We start from the raw sequence: 16,527 nt of genomic DNA on the forward strand, positions 1-16,527 counted from the left end.
CTAACGCTGGATTTAGATGATGTTGAGTGTCTAAGAGGCACATTAAATATTCTCTTGGGAGATCTTCATTTTAAGTCTCAAAGTGATGAGGTTTTCTTCAAGTCTAAAAAAAGAAAAAAAAATCTCCCTTGCTTCCCGTTGTTCACTGTCAAAATATAATTATTTAATAAATCATGATACATATAGCCATAAAATAACACAAATTATAGTTGGATATGAGTCTTTTTTTTTTTCTGGGAAAAGGGGAGATCTATTTGGCAGCTAGATTTTTAATACACTATCAGTGGTAGGAAAAAAAATCACAAAGTAACATAGACTATTATATAGTGGATCTTGGGAACAGGTGCCCTTACCAGGTCTGTGAAAATGCTGGGGGGAGCGAGATGTGGTTGGAGTGTAGCTGTGGCGGCTGTAGACAGGGGAACTGATGGAGCCCTGGCTGGTGGACCGGTGGATCACCCGGTCCCGAGAGTCCTGATAGCCCTGGAAAGAAAGTGCGAGAACGCAGAAGCATAAGGCACACATTTAGGCTATTATCAGGTCCAGGCGAAATCAAGTTCTATAAAGGTTACCTGGGAACTATCATGTCTACCTGCGTATACATTTTAGTGCCATATTCTTAAAAACATATGCAAAGGAGCATTCTGTGGTTAGTGCATTTTTTCGAAACCTGTAGTACTTGCATTTACCCAAATTTTAAGATGTAAAATGGTAAACTCCTGAATCAGAGCTCTGGGAAAAGAAACAGCCTGATGGCCACATTTATATTGTGCTGTTATCAATTTTACAAAGTACGTTCATCGTTTCATCTGATTTGCATTATAAGGAAGGTAGAACACAGGGTATGACCTCCCTTCTCTACAAATGCAGAATGTTTCAGAGCTGGTAAGAGACCAGTGTGTAGGTGTGTAGGTCGTACAGCCAGAGCCTGCTTCAGAACCAGCCTCCGAGCTCTAATCTTACCCTCTGTTCTGACCGCCAACCCACACTGTCTAGAACATTGATCTGGTGACATTTTAAGTTGATTTTCCTGGAGAACAAGCTGGTGGTGGCCTCCACTCCAGGAAATTCTATTTCCTACTTTGAGAAACATAGCCCAAGGGAAAAAAAAAAAGTGATCTTCAAATGGGAAAATTGGCTCAAAGATATTTATAATACCATCATTTACAAAGCTGAAACTTTCTCAACAAGTCAGGGAATAATTAAGTAAATTAGGCATATCAATTCAATGGAATGTAATACCACTACGAGTATGCCCACTATGTCCAAATCCAGAGAAGAGCAGATTCGGTATGAAGTACAAAAAAAAAAATCATACACACATAAACACAATATAAAACTGTTCAAAGAATTAAAAGAATAGAAAGGAATATTTTACATTTTAGGCACTGTTTGTCTTATGAAGCTTCTACGGCTACAACTGAAATACAAATTTGAAATACCATATGGAAAATGCCTAAATTAAAACCTCAGTAACCATGGCTGCGTGAAATTTGAGAGCAAGTGACAAGGAAGCTTTGGTTTGATCCTAGTTGCCTATAGCCATAAATTAAATAAAAACAACAAAACAAAAAGTCCCCAAATGATGTGCTTCAACTTTGCAACTGGTCAATACTAGAAGTTAATGTTTCATAACATCTGTTGTGATTGGGATACTAACAGAAATTAGTTATTCACAGCACTCAGTCATAAACCATCAAAACAATACAGAGTTTTTACCATGTTAAATTATGATGGTTATCTAAGATCAATCCAGTTTTATTTAGAGCATCCAGAAAGTTGCTTAAGTTGCTTAAAGTTGTTGTTGTTTTGTTAAATATCTTCCTTAAGCAAGACTTGCCTTTAATAAGACTTATTGATTTTATTTTTTTATTCATTTTAGTTTTTTTTTAAGATTTTATTTTTATTTATTTACTACTGAGAGAGAGAGAGAGAGAGAGAGAGAGCGCTCAGGAGGGGAGGAGAGAGAATCCGCACTGAATCTGCACCGAACACAGAGCCTGACGTGGGGCTCGATCTCACAACTGTGAGATCATGATTTGAGTCAAAACCTAGAGTCTGATGCTTAACGGACTGAGCCACCACCCGGGTGCCTCTTATTTTATATTATTATTTTTTAGATGGGGGTTATTATTATTATGATCATTTATTATTTTTAGACCTAACATCTGAGCAGTTCACTCACTGAATACATAAGGAAATGCAAAAAAGTGAGAAGCATGCTAAACATACAAACCCCCTGGTTATTGTTATCTGAAGTAGCAAAAATGAAAGGAAGTGCTAGGTCAGGCCTTGCTGCTGGCCCACACTCAGATTTGGGTCAGCCTGAGCTTAGGCCACTGGTCCCAAAGCCACCCACTCCCTTTCAGGGAAAAAGTAAGGAGGGGCAATGGAAAGTGCTTCTAAGGCCTCTGGTCACCATGCAGGCAGTCAGTGTGGGGGTAAAGCTAAAGCAAGAAACTAGTGACTCCAGGAGGAGATAGTGTGAAGGAGTTGTTGATTTTCTAGATCGGTATCAGCTTCCTGAAGAGCCTTTATTAAAATGGATTGTGAGAGTAACTAATCTGGGGGGTGTGTCTTTGGTTTTGAGTCCTTCAGAGTGGAAGAGTGGGTATGGATTGACATGGGACCCATGGCTGACTATGGAACAATCACTGACGGCTCCGAGTGATCCGGACACATAGGAGTTATTCCCAAAGGAAGAGACGGCCTCATGGACTGGATAAAAGTCATTGTGAGATTTCTTTACCCTGAGAAGGAGGACAAGACTATTGGTTTTGGATTAAAAGGAGTGGCCTCCCCAGAAGATGGCTCTGCTTACAGAACACTCTCTGACCCCCGTAGGCCACTTCAGATAATCCACTATGTTAGGATTCAGATCAATTCAATATGAATGAGGGGAGAGAACCCCTAATCGGGACAGGTGGCCTCACTCCCTACAAACCCTCACCTGGCACTTGGAGGCAAAGGCTCAGGTATGGCTGTTTCTACTCACCAGCCCCCAATCTCATTTGAAAAAACATTGACTGCTGTGTCCGAGAGTCACATCTCACATGTAGGGAATCTAACATTCATTATAATTTTGCACAAAGTTTTTTGTTGTTGTTGTTTTGTTAAATATCCTTCTTTAAAAATTCCAGTCTAGGGATCCCTGGGTGGCACAGTGGTTTAGCGCCTGCCTTTGGCCCAGGGCGCGATCCTGGAGACCCAGGATCGAATCCCACGTCGGGCTCCTGGTGCATGGAGCCTGCTTCTCCCTCTGCCTATGTCTCTTCCTCTCTCTCTCTTTCTCTGTGTGACTATCATAAATAAATAAATAAATAAATAAATAAATAAATAAATAAATAAATAAATAAAAATAAAAATAAAAATAAAAATAAAAATAAAAATAAAAATAAAAATAAAAATTCCAGTCTAGGAAAAGTCCAAGTAACTCTCAAATTCCACCCGTTATAATGTTCAAGAATGGCACTTACCTCTGCTGATGGAGTAGGAGACAAAGTCCTTGGAGACTAGAAGAATAAAAGAGAATTGAAAGTCACAGCGCTTCCTGATTCATTATCAGTTTAATTATTTATCAGAATCACCTGGAAACAGTGTGCCACATACACATGCGCGCTGCCCTTGCCCATCCCTGTCTTCTGATTCAGTAAGCTGAGAGTGGGGCTCAGACAGGAACACAACTATACTCCTGGGAGACCGGCGTATGTCCCTGCCTGAGAACCGTGAGTTTTGATAAATACGTTGTTATACTTTAGATGCTTAAGTTAGACAAATTGGAACTATTTTTTCATCTGTGCTCAAGCTATGCTCGGTTTACTACTATGAGTCACAGTGTCTACCCAAACACAGAGTTTTGTAAACATGGTTGTTGACTAAATTATAATCACAGCAATCACATAAAATCGCCTGTTGACTGACATAGGCCGGTGATGACCAGGTCTGTGGCATCCCGCCCTGGTGGCTTGCCAACAACACTACCATTCACCTTCTGGCTCTCGTCCTTCCAGGCACAAAGGCTTCCTCAGGGGGCAATGAACAGATCAAACCCTCTCTCACCACAGGGCCTTTGCATTTGCTGTGCTCTCTGCCCACAGTGCTTTTCACTCAGACACCTGCTGGGCTTCCTCATCTTCCTCAGTGAGCTCTCTACCCAGGTATCACACCTGTGCCTTCTGTGAGCCTCCTATTTGAAGGGGCAACCCAGCCCCACATGCTTTCTCCTTCTTCTGCTTCATTTTTACTCTAGTGCTATACCAGGGAAAAGTGCATCATATATCTTTTTATTGTCTCTCTCCCACCTTCCACTGTAAGCTCCGTGAGGGCAAGAACTCTGCTCCTTTACAACTAAGTAGTCCCAGCTTCTGGCACAGCTTACGTGCTCAAAAAATATTTCCTAAATGAATGAATGAAATGTTTGCAATTAAAATGCAAAAAGCATTAAAATAGAAATGAAATGCAAAATGAAATGAAGAACATGGCCAGTGATGGATTTCTCAGTGTCACAGTTTGCCCTTATCCTAAGGTCACAAGAAGCCGCCGCCAGGCTCTCTGGCGGATTCCTCTCTGTGCTGTGGATTCCTCAAGCCCCATGGTCTCAGCTACAGGTATAACCTATCTCTGGGGGGTGTTGTTAGCCGGGTGAAGACAGGCTCCTTGAGGTAGGAGCCAGGCCTGAGCCTGCTGACAGCAGGCCTCTGAATCTGCCCTACTAATGCTTTAATGCTTTCTTTCTTTTTTTTAAAGATTCCATTCATTCACTCATGAGTGACACAGAGAGAGGCAGAGATACAGGCAGAGGGAGAAGCAGGCTCCCCGTGGGGAGCTGGATGTGGGACTCCATCCTGGGACCCCAGGATTATGACCTGAGCCAAAGGCAGACGCTCAACCCCTGAGCCACTTAGGTGTCCCCTACTCATGCTTTCTGAAGGCACGTATGGCTACACAGCATGTTAAGTTTATCCCTCCACTGTTTCTAAATTGGCAATCTATGGATTCTTTGGAAAAATGTTAATAAGTAAAGGGATAAATAACCAAAGGGCATGTAAAGATTTCTAAGCTGCAAGACTTGTGTGTTGGGGAAGAGATCACAAATCTGTCTGGTTTCTGATCTGAGGGATCATTTTCCCATCGAGATTCTGTGAGATTTCTCAGAGAAACCCACAGGTCATCATTCCAGGTTAGGACAGAAATGATGCCGACTATGAGAGCAGCCAGCATTTTTGTTGAGCATTTACGTGCCATGTGCTGTTCTAATCTAAGTATTTCGCTTAATCCTCACAGAAAACCTCTGGGGTAGATATTACCATCTTGAGTTAACAGATAAGGAGATTGAAATACATATTTTTTCCCAGAGTTGTATGGTTAGTAAATAGGAGTCTGACTCCAAATCCTGAAATGTTCACTTCAAAGCCCAAACTGTTGAGTGCTTGATGTTTTACTGCTCAAAACAGCCACTGGGAAAATAGACACATCAAACAGCTCATCTCCCCACCTTGTTTGTGTGACTTGAATATCAGAAAATTCTCATCCACTTGCTCCAGGACAAGGCCCTGTGCACCCTGTTCAGGAACTGTCCTTTTTCTTTTACTCCCTGTGCAACTCTCTAGGGTCCAAGGGCCACTGGACAGCCCAGGCCGGATCAACCTGCATTTGAGCAGCTGCAGATGCAGTTACATCCCTGTGACCACGAGGGGGCACTACATGAAAATGAATGTCCCTTCCTGACCAGTGGGCCGGTTCAACCCAGAGCTATGCTCTGGAATAAAACCCAAACTGAAAAATAAGTAAATAAAAGGAGGCTCTATGGAGAGCGAATTACACAGAATCACCATGGTTTTCATGGCTTTTCTTCATCTAAGACCTCCAAGCACTGTGGGGATGTTAGGTAGTTTACAGTCTGTCTTAACCTTGGATTGAACACCTAATTTCAGTCCAATACTTGGGTAACATCTCCATGACCGCACTCAAGCCAGTCCACTGAGGATTCCAGTTTTAAAAATAAAAGGGAAAAAAGTTAAGAGTGAGTTGAACAGACCGGAGTCCACGCTACCCGGGCTGGGAACTCCAAATCCTGGGAAGGGATGGGGAGGAGCCTAAGGAGCTGAGAGTCTGTGCTCCAGTCCCTGGACCATTAATGTTGGGAGAGCATAAATCAGCCCCAAGAGGACAGGTAACGACCCCCGTAGCAGCTGTCATTTGCCGAACATTTGCCATGGGTCTCTCTGCTAATTGCTTTAATAGATTAGTTTATATAGGTCAGTTTTAACAGATAGTACATGATCTAGATATTATATAGATATTAACCTTTAATAGATAGTTTATTTAATCCTCACTAACGTCCTATGAGGTACATTTTGTCATCCTGTTTTTCAGATGAAGAAACCAGGGTCAGAATGGCTGCCGCATGGCCATGGTTGTACAAGCAGCATGTGGAGTCCCAGGTGGAGCCCGGATAATTTGATTCCAGAACCCTGGCTCACATCGCTGTGCCATACTGGGGTCTTGAGCTCTCTGCTGTTTCTGTTCCTGCACATTCTATCATAAGATGCTGCAAACTGCAGGGCAGCCTGGGTGGCTCAGCGGTTTAGTGCCACCTTCAGCCCAGGGTGTGATCCTGGAGTCCTGGGATCGAGTCCCACATGGGGCTCCCTGCAAGGAGCCTGCTTCTCCCTCTGCCTGTGTCTCTGTCTCTCTTTTTCTCTGCATTACACACTCTCATGAATAAATAAATAAAATCTTAAAAAAAAAATAAGATGCTGCAAACTGCAGGTGTCGTGATTTAGGATGTATTGTTCTCTTTCCTCATGATCCCCATGACTATACTTTGGCCTGTCCCCAGACCAAGGACCCCCCCTAACCCCCTCAAAAAGACTCTCCCTCTCTTACACCCTCTGTCCCCCCTCACAGAATCTCCCCTGAGAGCTCTGACTTCCTTCCCAGTCTATCTGCTCTGCTATCCCAGTCTGGTACTAGCGCTCATTCATCCTTTCCTGTTGTTTCCTCTGGCTGGTCTGTCCTTCGGCCTCTCTGTAACCTCCTGACGCCAGGGGGATGGTGTGATAGGCTTCTGAGTACCTTGAAACACCTGGTACAGAGACCTGCAAAGAGCAGGCAATCAAAGGGACCCTGTGACTTATTTTGATTCCCCTCAGTCGTCCTCATACACATGACAAAAGCAAAGCTGTTATATAACTCACAGCTTCTAGAATTTATTACCTCTCCCAGGCTCTGCCTCTCCTGTTTGTCATCATAGCCCGAAGTGTAGAAAGGCTCATAGGTAATAAGATCCGGACGTTCAATATCATAAATTGCCTTGACCTTGGGAATGGCTGCTAAATCCTTATAATCCAGGATTTCATTGTCCACTTTTGCCTGGCAAAGTTAAACAGAAAGCAAAATTACTCTTGGTCTCATTTCTTTTGGGAACTATTGTTAGTACATTTCATGTCTGGCTTGAAAGGTGAAGACCTTAAAAATAAACCCAAATCAAAACATTCTGCTTAGTTTTAAAACCAAAAACGTTTTGCTTTAGAAAGTTGCCTATTTATTATCATGGTTTTAAAAAAAATAGTCATCAAAATCTTAGGAAAAAGTCTGTGTAGAATAAACTAAGTAGAAAAGCCTATAAACCTTCAAGATAATTTCCCCAAATGTATTACAGAGATGGAGAAGCTCAAACAGATGGTCAAAAAATTTTCCCAGATGGCTAAAAACAAGAACTGCATATTTGATAAACCAAATATTTAAATATCTTTGTGGCATAATTTAAAAATACTCAGTATCAGCATTATGAAATGTATAATTAATCCCCAAGTATGTATATCCAAGTTGGCTGTGGCAATTTTTAAAGTCCTGCACGGTATTACTGCACTTTATGGGTCATTGATGTTGCTGGTCACATTTGTATATAAATTTAATTACCCGAAGGAAAACATGATTGAGAGGGTTGACCTTCAAAAATGAAAACTGGAGCTCATAACATAAATAGAAGTTGTTTCAAATTATTCTATTTTGGATTACCCACTCCACTAATACAATCTGCTGCTTTACCTGTCCCGAAAGGGTCTTCTCCAAGTGTAAATACTTACATAGATAGTATGACCTGGGGAGCCCGGGATACTGGAGCCTGGTCTAGAATAAATGCTTTCAGAGGAAGTCCTGGTAGGCTGTAAAATAAACAGTGTGTTGTAAGGCTTCAGACCGTGGCTTCAGAATCAAGACTGGCCTGAGTCCCTAGCATTTATTAAAAACTAAGCTGGTTAAAGAAAGATTTGTGACTTTCCTGAATAAGGAAAAATATAACCTAGAGAGAAAGGCAAAGGAGAACCAGCTGTGCAACCAGCCTTGAAAATGCATTTGGGGACTTTTGTTTTTACTCTCTCTTCCTCCTCCCTTCTATGACCTTCTGGCTCTGCCTTCGTGCACATTTCCCTCCACCCAGCCCCAGGCTCGAACTCTGCTCATCTGGACTATTGCAATGATCTTGCCTGAGGGTGTCCTGCATCCATTCTTGCCCTCTTCAAATCCACTTGGTACCCAGTGGCCAGAGAGATCTTTCTTTTCTTTTTAAAGATTTAATCAATTTATTTGAGAGAGAGAGTGCGCACAAGTGTGGGGAGGAACAGAGAGAGGATAAGCAGATGCCACGCTGAGTGTGGAGCCCAACATGGGGCTCGATCGCACAACCCTGAGATAATGACCTGAGCTGAAATCCAGAGTCATACACCTAACCACTGAGCCACCCAGGCGCCCCCTGCAGAGATCTTTTAGGAACAGAATTTGGTCACTACTTTTGGCTTCAGCAACCACTTAAAATCACAACTCCCAGCACCTCAGGGTTTTGATCCTGCTTTCCTCTCCTCCTCCTCACTTACTTCACACCATCACTCATGGAACATGGTACATGTCCCTGCTTCAGGGTTCTTCTATTCCTCGCTGTTCCCTCTGCCTGAAATGCTCTGATCCCTAATTTTACTTGGTTGATTTTTTTCCCTTCTTCAGTCTTGGCTTTAAACATCACCTCCTCAAGGAAGCTCTCCCTGATCTTTCAATCCAGAAGGGTTACCCTTATTTTCTCTTAGTATCTCTCTTAGTTTTCCTTTAGGAATAAAATTTATAATTCCATATGAATTGGGGTGTTTTTGTTTGCATCCTATCTCCATCATTAACTTCAGTTACCATCCCTACCCTCACAGGAATTTTTTTTTTTAAACCACTGTGTATGCCTGTTTTGCACAGGTATGTAGAAGGCATAAGTATTTATTGAGGGAATGAGCTACAATTTATTATTCGTAAACACTCAGTTTGTGGATACCCGGCTAGTGTTAATTACATGATGTGAACCCAACCACACAGAGTCACTGAAGTCAGGTTAGTGGTCAGCCGCTGGGAAAGACAAAAGAAATTGGCCTTCTAATACATGCTTAGAGGACCCTGAGACTGAGTGGAGGTGCTAGCAGTGGGAAGGAAATGTATTAGTATTAACTAGGATTAATTGCCTCCCACTCTCCCTGGCACATTCTGGAAAGCTCCACAAAGAAAACCAAAGGTCTAGTCTTAAAAGGCCTTCTCCCCTCTGTACAGACATTTCTTGGAGAGGAAAATTCGTAATTCTCCGCTAGGAATTGGATCTTTCCTCTTTGCTACCGTTTCTACTGATATTTGGCACCTTGAAAGTGAATGTAATGGAGCCAAAAAAACTCCTAAAAATAAGGATGTTGTATCACTCTGTAATTCATATCTGAAATAATGAGAGCAAACCCACCTGGCCAATTCAAGGCAGAGAGTGATTAGACTCATTCTAACAGATAATTCACTGGAGGGTTGTGATGGATTATTCTCGTGTCTTTGAGATACCAGGGTGGAGGGGGCTGGAGAAGTCACAGTGCTGGTGTAGCAGGCTCATCGCTTCTGGTCCCCCTCCCTAAGACCTGCCACATACAAGTACTTTCCTCCAAGGCTTAAATTTTCCAATCACATGCACATCTCAATGTGAGAAAATTCTCAATTCTGAGTCTACTGAGAAAGAAAGGGCTCACATAGTAATACTGCTCAAAAAACTCCAATTCCTTGGTCTGTTTCCCAATCAAAACAGAGAAATGACACTACACCAGAATCTAGTCCTCCTTTAAAAAGATGCCATCCGTTAATAAAGTTGAGCCAGTATGCCTCTGTGTGGGATAACTATTAACTGCAGGTGGTCCTTCGGCTTCAAGTGGCTGGCAGCAAATATGTGCCAACCCAATATCAAAGTGAAACCTGGTAAGTAACAACGCAAGAATATTAGAATATTAGTGGCAGCTAAAGTTTGTCGTCTGCTTACTATGTGGCAGGCTCTGGGAGGAGCATTTTCCAGGCTTGATCTCACTTTCATCTCCTCAATAACACCTTGAGCCAGGTTCTGCTATCATGAGGAAGAAGTGTGCAAGCTCTCAGCTACACACATACTCAAGCGTCAGGATATGAAGCCAGGTGCCCTAGGGGTGGAGCCCAAGCTTTTAGCTCCTGCACTAAGATCTCCCCCATATTGTAAGACAAATGTGACCATTTCTGTCTCATCAACATAGCTAATGGGATGGATGAAGTGAAGATAGAAGAAAAAAATTGAGATCAACTAGCAGAAGGCAGTGTCCTTAGCTCCACGAGAAGACTGCAGTGGCTCTGAGTTGGGGTGCGGTAGGAAAGGAGGTAGTGAGGGACAGTCAGGCATCTTCAGCTACTGACATGGTTATGACAAAGCCCTGTTTTCACTGACAAACAGCTAGGACATTGTGTGAATAGCCTGAGAATGCACTGAGTCTTGGGGTCTCTCCCATGTCACTCATTTTTGCCAAATACGGGTCAGGGATACTCTCTGCCTTCCCTGTAATCATGCACCTGGGGTGGCTCTGAAGTATATGGTTCCCTCGTGTGCTGCGCATGCAGATAGGAATGTAGCTGGAGAGCCAGGTGAACGCATGTCTGGGAGGAGGTCTGTAAGCTTCTCTTCCAGGGTTGAGGCACTCCACAGAGGGAAAAGTTCTCTTGGCTGAACCAGGCTGTTTCCACACAGGCTCTCTGTACCTTCTTTCTTCACCACGTTAGAGGATCTGTGGCTTAAGCAGGCTTCCTCTGAAGCCTTCAGCTGGTTCATTTACATCATGACTGGTGGAGCTTAAGGTGTCAAGGGTTATCTGACAAGTCTCATTTCATTCTTAAAGGTTTTCAAGCTGAACCACCTCCATTTTGCACACACCTGCCCCGGGCTCTCTGATTCTAGAGTAAATATTTTAGATTTTTACAGTCAGACTTGTGCTCAAAGTCAAGTTGGCTATTCACCAAATCTAACGATGCCCTGGCTCTCGTGGAGAGGTCAGGCCGCCGTGAGCATCTTCAGACCATTTAGCACTGGGAAACGCTCCAGATGTCTCTTGGAAATTCAGAAGTTCCTCTTCATTTCACCGCATTTACTGTTGCTTGCTTTTGCTTTATTCTGGTCTCCTAACCTTACTTAAAATCTACTTCCTACTCATAGGTGTCTTGCTTATGAGTTACATCCTTGCTTATTTTCTTACAATGGCTCTTCTTCTGTTTTCCTGTCTAAAATGAAATAATGGAATAAAACATGACTCTGTGTAGTATAGTATGGGGGGCGGTTAGAAGGCTGGATTTGGAGTCAAGATTTAGTTCAAATCCTGGATCTCCTAGTTGTGTGACATTTTATGAGTTTTTCTTTCCTTTCTTGCTTTCTCTCTCCCTTTTTCTTTTGACTTCCTTTAGCTTCAGCTTCTCAAAGGAGGAGACGGTACTTGAATCTAGTTTATAGGGACAAAGGAAACACCTATAAAACTTAAAGCACCTTACCTCGCCCAGGGCACATACCCATTTTCAGCATTTTCCAGACACTGGACTTAGACTGGATTTCTTTGTTAATCTCACGTAGTGAAGGAGAGCACTACCGGTGTTTTGTTCTTCATGACAGAAGAGTCCTTTCAAACTTGAGCTCCGTGGAGAAGAGGTCCGTAGAGCCCTCTACAGCTACTGCACTTGGATGCACTCTCATCAGAACTTAGATATGTGAAGTCACTTATCATCATACATGGGGCAGCAGTCAGATTGCCAAATGCCCTTCCCCTTCTCAAGAACTCTATGAAGTGAAAATGTATCCGCCTGAGATGGTGACTTCCTGCCTAGGTCTTAGGTTTACTAATTTATGCCCCTGCCACGCCAGATGGCCAAATACCTTGCACATGCCTGTCTTATCTACCAGTACAGTTCCTGGTTCTCTGTCTCTTTGTGCTCCAGGCTTAAACAGCATACACGATTGCTTGCTTTCCTGCCACAGTCCCAATGGCTCCCGAGGTGTATGTGCTCGACCAGTGGAGGTTAGAGGGCCCTCCTTCGTGAAGATAATAAGATTACTTTTTTAAAACACAACATTGGTTTGGGTATTTTAATCTTAAATATTTGGAATTTTACATTTCAATTCAAAGATCTAGAATTCTAAAAATGTTGTATTTTAAATGAACAACTTTATTATGAAAAGAAACCATTTTACTTGCTGAGGGTCTCTGATGGCCAAGATAGCCTCAAAAGGCACAAAGCTGTCTTCCAATACAGCAGCTCAAATCCACTCCAATTGAAACTCATTTAACCTGAAAAGCAACAACTTACTGCCATGCTTTCCCTCTTTCCAATCCCACTGACTGCTTCTTCTTTACCGAACTTAACTCTAGTGTCACCCTGCTGGGCTAGAACAAAGTTTTACAGGTGAGCCACATTTCCACAGATGATCCTTATAGGCAATTAGTTAACCTACATTACTATTTTCAACCCATTCTGATATTCAAGGTAACAACAGTGACCCAGTAATTACTAATTGAGTTCAATAACCCAATGGGTCAGCAGCCTTCGTGAGCCTCTATGAGAGTTATGACAAACAAAATTACTCTCTCAACTACACAGCTGACCCTTAAACAATGCCAAGGTCAGCAGCATTGACCCACTGTGCAGTGGACAATCCACGTATAACTTTTGACTCCACCCAAAACTTAATTATCAAAAACCTGCTGTTGAACCTGAAGCCTTACTGATAACATAAACAGTTGAATAACATATTTTGCATGCTATATGTATCACATACTATACTCTTATAAGAAAGCAAGTTAGAGAAATGTAATTAAGAAACTCCAAAGGAGGAGAAAATACATTTGTTAGTACTGCAGTGTATTTATATTTAAAAAAAGCATATGAGTGGACCCACATAGTTCAAACCTGTGTTGTTTAATGGTCAACTATATTATAAAAGAGAATTTCTAATATTTATTCTCAAAGATATATCCACTTCTGTTCTACAGAGAAAGGAAATAGGATCTGTTGTTAAAAGCAGATGCAATTTACTTATTTTAATTTAAGCACCTTGCCCCTCATGCCTTATGGAAAAAAACAACTTGTGGAAAATTCAGTTCTATTTTTTAGTGTCATCTTTGGCCCCCCCCCCCCCAAAAAAAAAGAAAGAAAGAAAAAAGAAAAAAGGCAAGGCAAGGGTGGAGAAAGCAGAGTAGATATAGAAAGGGTTATAGACTGGCTGTGATTTCTCAAAGTATTATGCTAATAAAATTAGGCAAAGAATTTAATCCTCATTTTGGCAACAGGAGGAAAGGAGCTTCACTAAGAACCTTTTATTGCATGTGGTTGTCCTCGTTCACTCTCTCATCAAGGGGTCCATGTGACCTACATTTATTCCCCCAGCACATGTTCATGTGCCCACTTTTGATTTCAAAAAGGTTTTTTATTTTTCTCAAAAAAATCAACACGGATAAGTCTCACCAGAAGACGAGTAGTTTGTTTCAATAAGGAAGAGAAAAAAAATGGCATTTGATCCCTTATAGTGGTTGCTTGAAAATACATGTTTCTTTGTTTTTGGCATACAATCTTTTTAAAAGCCCTCTAACTACCTTACAGATGATTTTTTCTCTATGCCTTGACTTGGTCCATCTGTCCTACCATTCAGGAGGCATAGTCACAAAGTGAGAATTACATTGAAGACATCTCTTTATGCTTCCATGCATCTCTAATCCTTCTTCAGATTTTGACCATTAAAAAAGACTTACCAGAGCTCTGCCTGGTGAATAAGCAGAGAAATAATAGTTTCCAGTTACTTCCATTAAGGGCCATCGTGCACTCTGGTCCCTTCTTGGTGGGGGAGTGCCAGAAAGCACTCTGCTGCCCCCGCCCTCCCCACTTTCAGCAGGAGCAAGGGTGCGACAACTACCCATCTAACTTGCATTCTTCCAAAGCCATGCTCTAAGAAGGAGGGGACACTACAGGCAACTGAATGGGATAGAGTTGATGAATGCCAAGGGATGACTACTGATATAAGGTGATTGACACCTTATACGAAGTGCTGCTGAGATTGACAGTACCTGCCTTGGGTTTTTGTTGAAGTTCACTAGACAAGGTGGTGATAATAGCTGCAGAAGAAGGAATACTTTTAAAATCTGCATACATTGCATGTTCACTGCTAAGTCAAGGAAGGGTGAAATTAATTCCTTTGGAGAAAGAAGTTTTGAGCTAATGGGCATACCAGACCCTTCTCTGGAGAGTTTCACAAATGCCATCACCCTTTACTATGGCCAAGAGCCTCAATGTCTTTCCAGAATAAATCTTAATCCCTATAATTCTGATGAATTATAAAAACAGACCAAAATAGAATAAAATATTCGAATAAAGTAAAAGACTGGAATAAAGCAGCATGTATTGTAGTGATGTTAATAAAACAATAGCCAACATTATCTCCTTGTTCGAGACATATATAAAGCCTCTATTTAGCTCTTTAAAAAATATACACACGGTATATGTTTGGTATATTATAGGTTTGCAAGTGCATATAATAGTGAATGTTAGTTTCAAAAGAAAAAAAATCTCATGCCCATTTTGTATGGCAGTCCATTCATGCTTTAGCCTCCAAACACACATCAGAGATGCTCCTTTTTAGAATTTAGCAAGTGATCCACTGTGGATTCTAAAAAACTTGGTCTGGGAATGCCATCTGCTTTGTCTATAATGAATTATAGCAGAAATTACAAATGTTTAATATTGACTTTTACCTATAGACAAAATTCACTATTCATATAAAACTTGTCCAAGTAAGTAAAATTGAATGTTCTTCTTAGGTAATTCTACTTCATCATTTTCTTTTACCCGTATTTCAGCCCGAGGAGACAAGGAGCAACTGTAGAATATAAATAATAAAATGACTTTCCTCCTGTAAATTTCTTCTACAACAAAACCAAGACTTGCTTCTGGAGCACAGAGGGCTGAATGTCCCTGCAAGAGTACAGCTGATTTACCTAATAACTAACTATCATTTCTGGTGAAATGAACTGCTTGTGTAAGGCATCTAAAAGATCAATATATCTGTATGACCTGAGGATTGCCTTGGAATTTTCAGGCTTCTCAAAAGTTCTGGTGAGCTGTTCCTCAATAGCCAATGGTAAAGGGAGACCTTGTCAAATGGCCTGTTTCCTTGCCAGATCCCAAGCTGTTTACAACTTTCTGTGATGGAGCTGAAGTTGACTTCATTGATATTTATGGCTGGATAATGGGAATCAGATGTCCCTTTTGAACCAGGACAGGAAGAGAGTAGTTATTAAAAACAGAGCTCTCTCTCCTTCAACCCACCACTACCTAAGAGGCTCTTTCAAACTTAAGGGTCTGGAGCAAACCAAAAAATCTCACACTCAAAGATTAGATTTTTGTTCAAAATGCATCACTTGACTATAGCCTCAGGCTAACAAGACAGAACACTATTTGAGTTATAAAGCATACTTTTGGGAAAGGGATCCAAAAACTATTGAAAAAGCAACGTCTTGCCAAATAGAGGTTCTAATTCTGAGCAACACTCATTTGCAGTGGGGACAGTCTTTGGCTGTTCCACTGGATTCAGGAGACTATAATTTCACTGCATGTGAAAACTCTGCCACTGGAGCTGAAGCTTTAAGATAGAATGAAGATCATAATGACAAATACAAGTTGGAGCGTAACCCAGTATCATGGGCCAACATAACGCACCCGAGGCCTGGAATCTGCAGTTAAGTCTTACTGCTGATGCTGGGGCAGGGGGGGCACTTTGGGCTTACCTCATTCTATAGATGAAGACACTTGGGGGGTGACGTCTAAAAGGTTCCTTTCTGCTCTAAATGTATATGCTTCAAACTCTCTTCCAAACCATTTAAAGAAAGAATGTAAAGTTTTAATGAAATTACACTAAGCAACTCTCCTCAACCTTAGCACTGTTCGAGCAGGCACAGAAAAAAAGGTGTATGCACAGAGACCAGACTAAAGTGTTATGTTATAATCTGGAATTGTTAGCAGATCTAAAAAAAAAAAATGGGTTTCATCTGGGCCAAGATCAACTTGTAGAAAGTTATAATTGAATTGGTTTCAGCAGATTCTCAGGAACCCCAGAAGGAGGTCAAGTATGTGAAGGGAGCACCATCTCCTGCTTCACTGCTCATCTGGAGAGCTGGATGAGCCCTCTCCTGG

General features: G+C 41.7%; 1 protein-coding gene across 23 annotated transcripts in view; it reads right to left on the minus strand.

Moving 5' to 3' along the window:
• Positions 1–16,527, minus strand: part of ABLIM1 (actin binding LIM protein 1) — a 284,701-nt gene that overhangs the window by 25,245 nt on the left and 242,929 nt on the right. For all 23 annotated transcript variants that reach the window (XM_038578863.1, XM_038578864.1, XM_038578861.1 and 20 more), the window contains 4 exons: positions 8,091–8,168; positions 7,219–7,374; positions 3,477–3,512; positions 354–483 (listed from right to left, as the gene is read on the minus strand). In XM_038578863.1, the coding sequence (XP_038434791.1) occupies positions 354–483; positions 3,477–3,512; positions 7,219–7,374; positions 8,091–8,168 (400 nt within the window). The remainder of the gene's footprint in view (positions 1–353; positions 484–3,476; positions 3,513–7,218; positions 7,375–8,090; positions 8,169–16,527) is intronic.

The sequence above is a fragment of the Canis lupus genome, chromosome 28, assembly GCF_011100685.1.
Source record: "Canis lupus familiaris isolate Mischka breed German Shepherd chromosome 28, alternate assembly UU_Cfam_GSD_1.0, whole genome shotgun sequence".
In the NCBI taxonomy this organism is placed as follows: domain Eukaryota; kingdom Metazoa; phylum Chordata; class Mammalia; order Carnivora; family Canidae; genus Canis; species Canis lupus.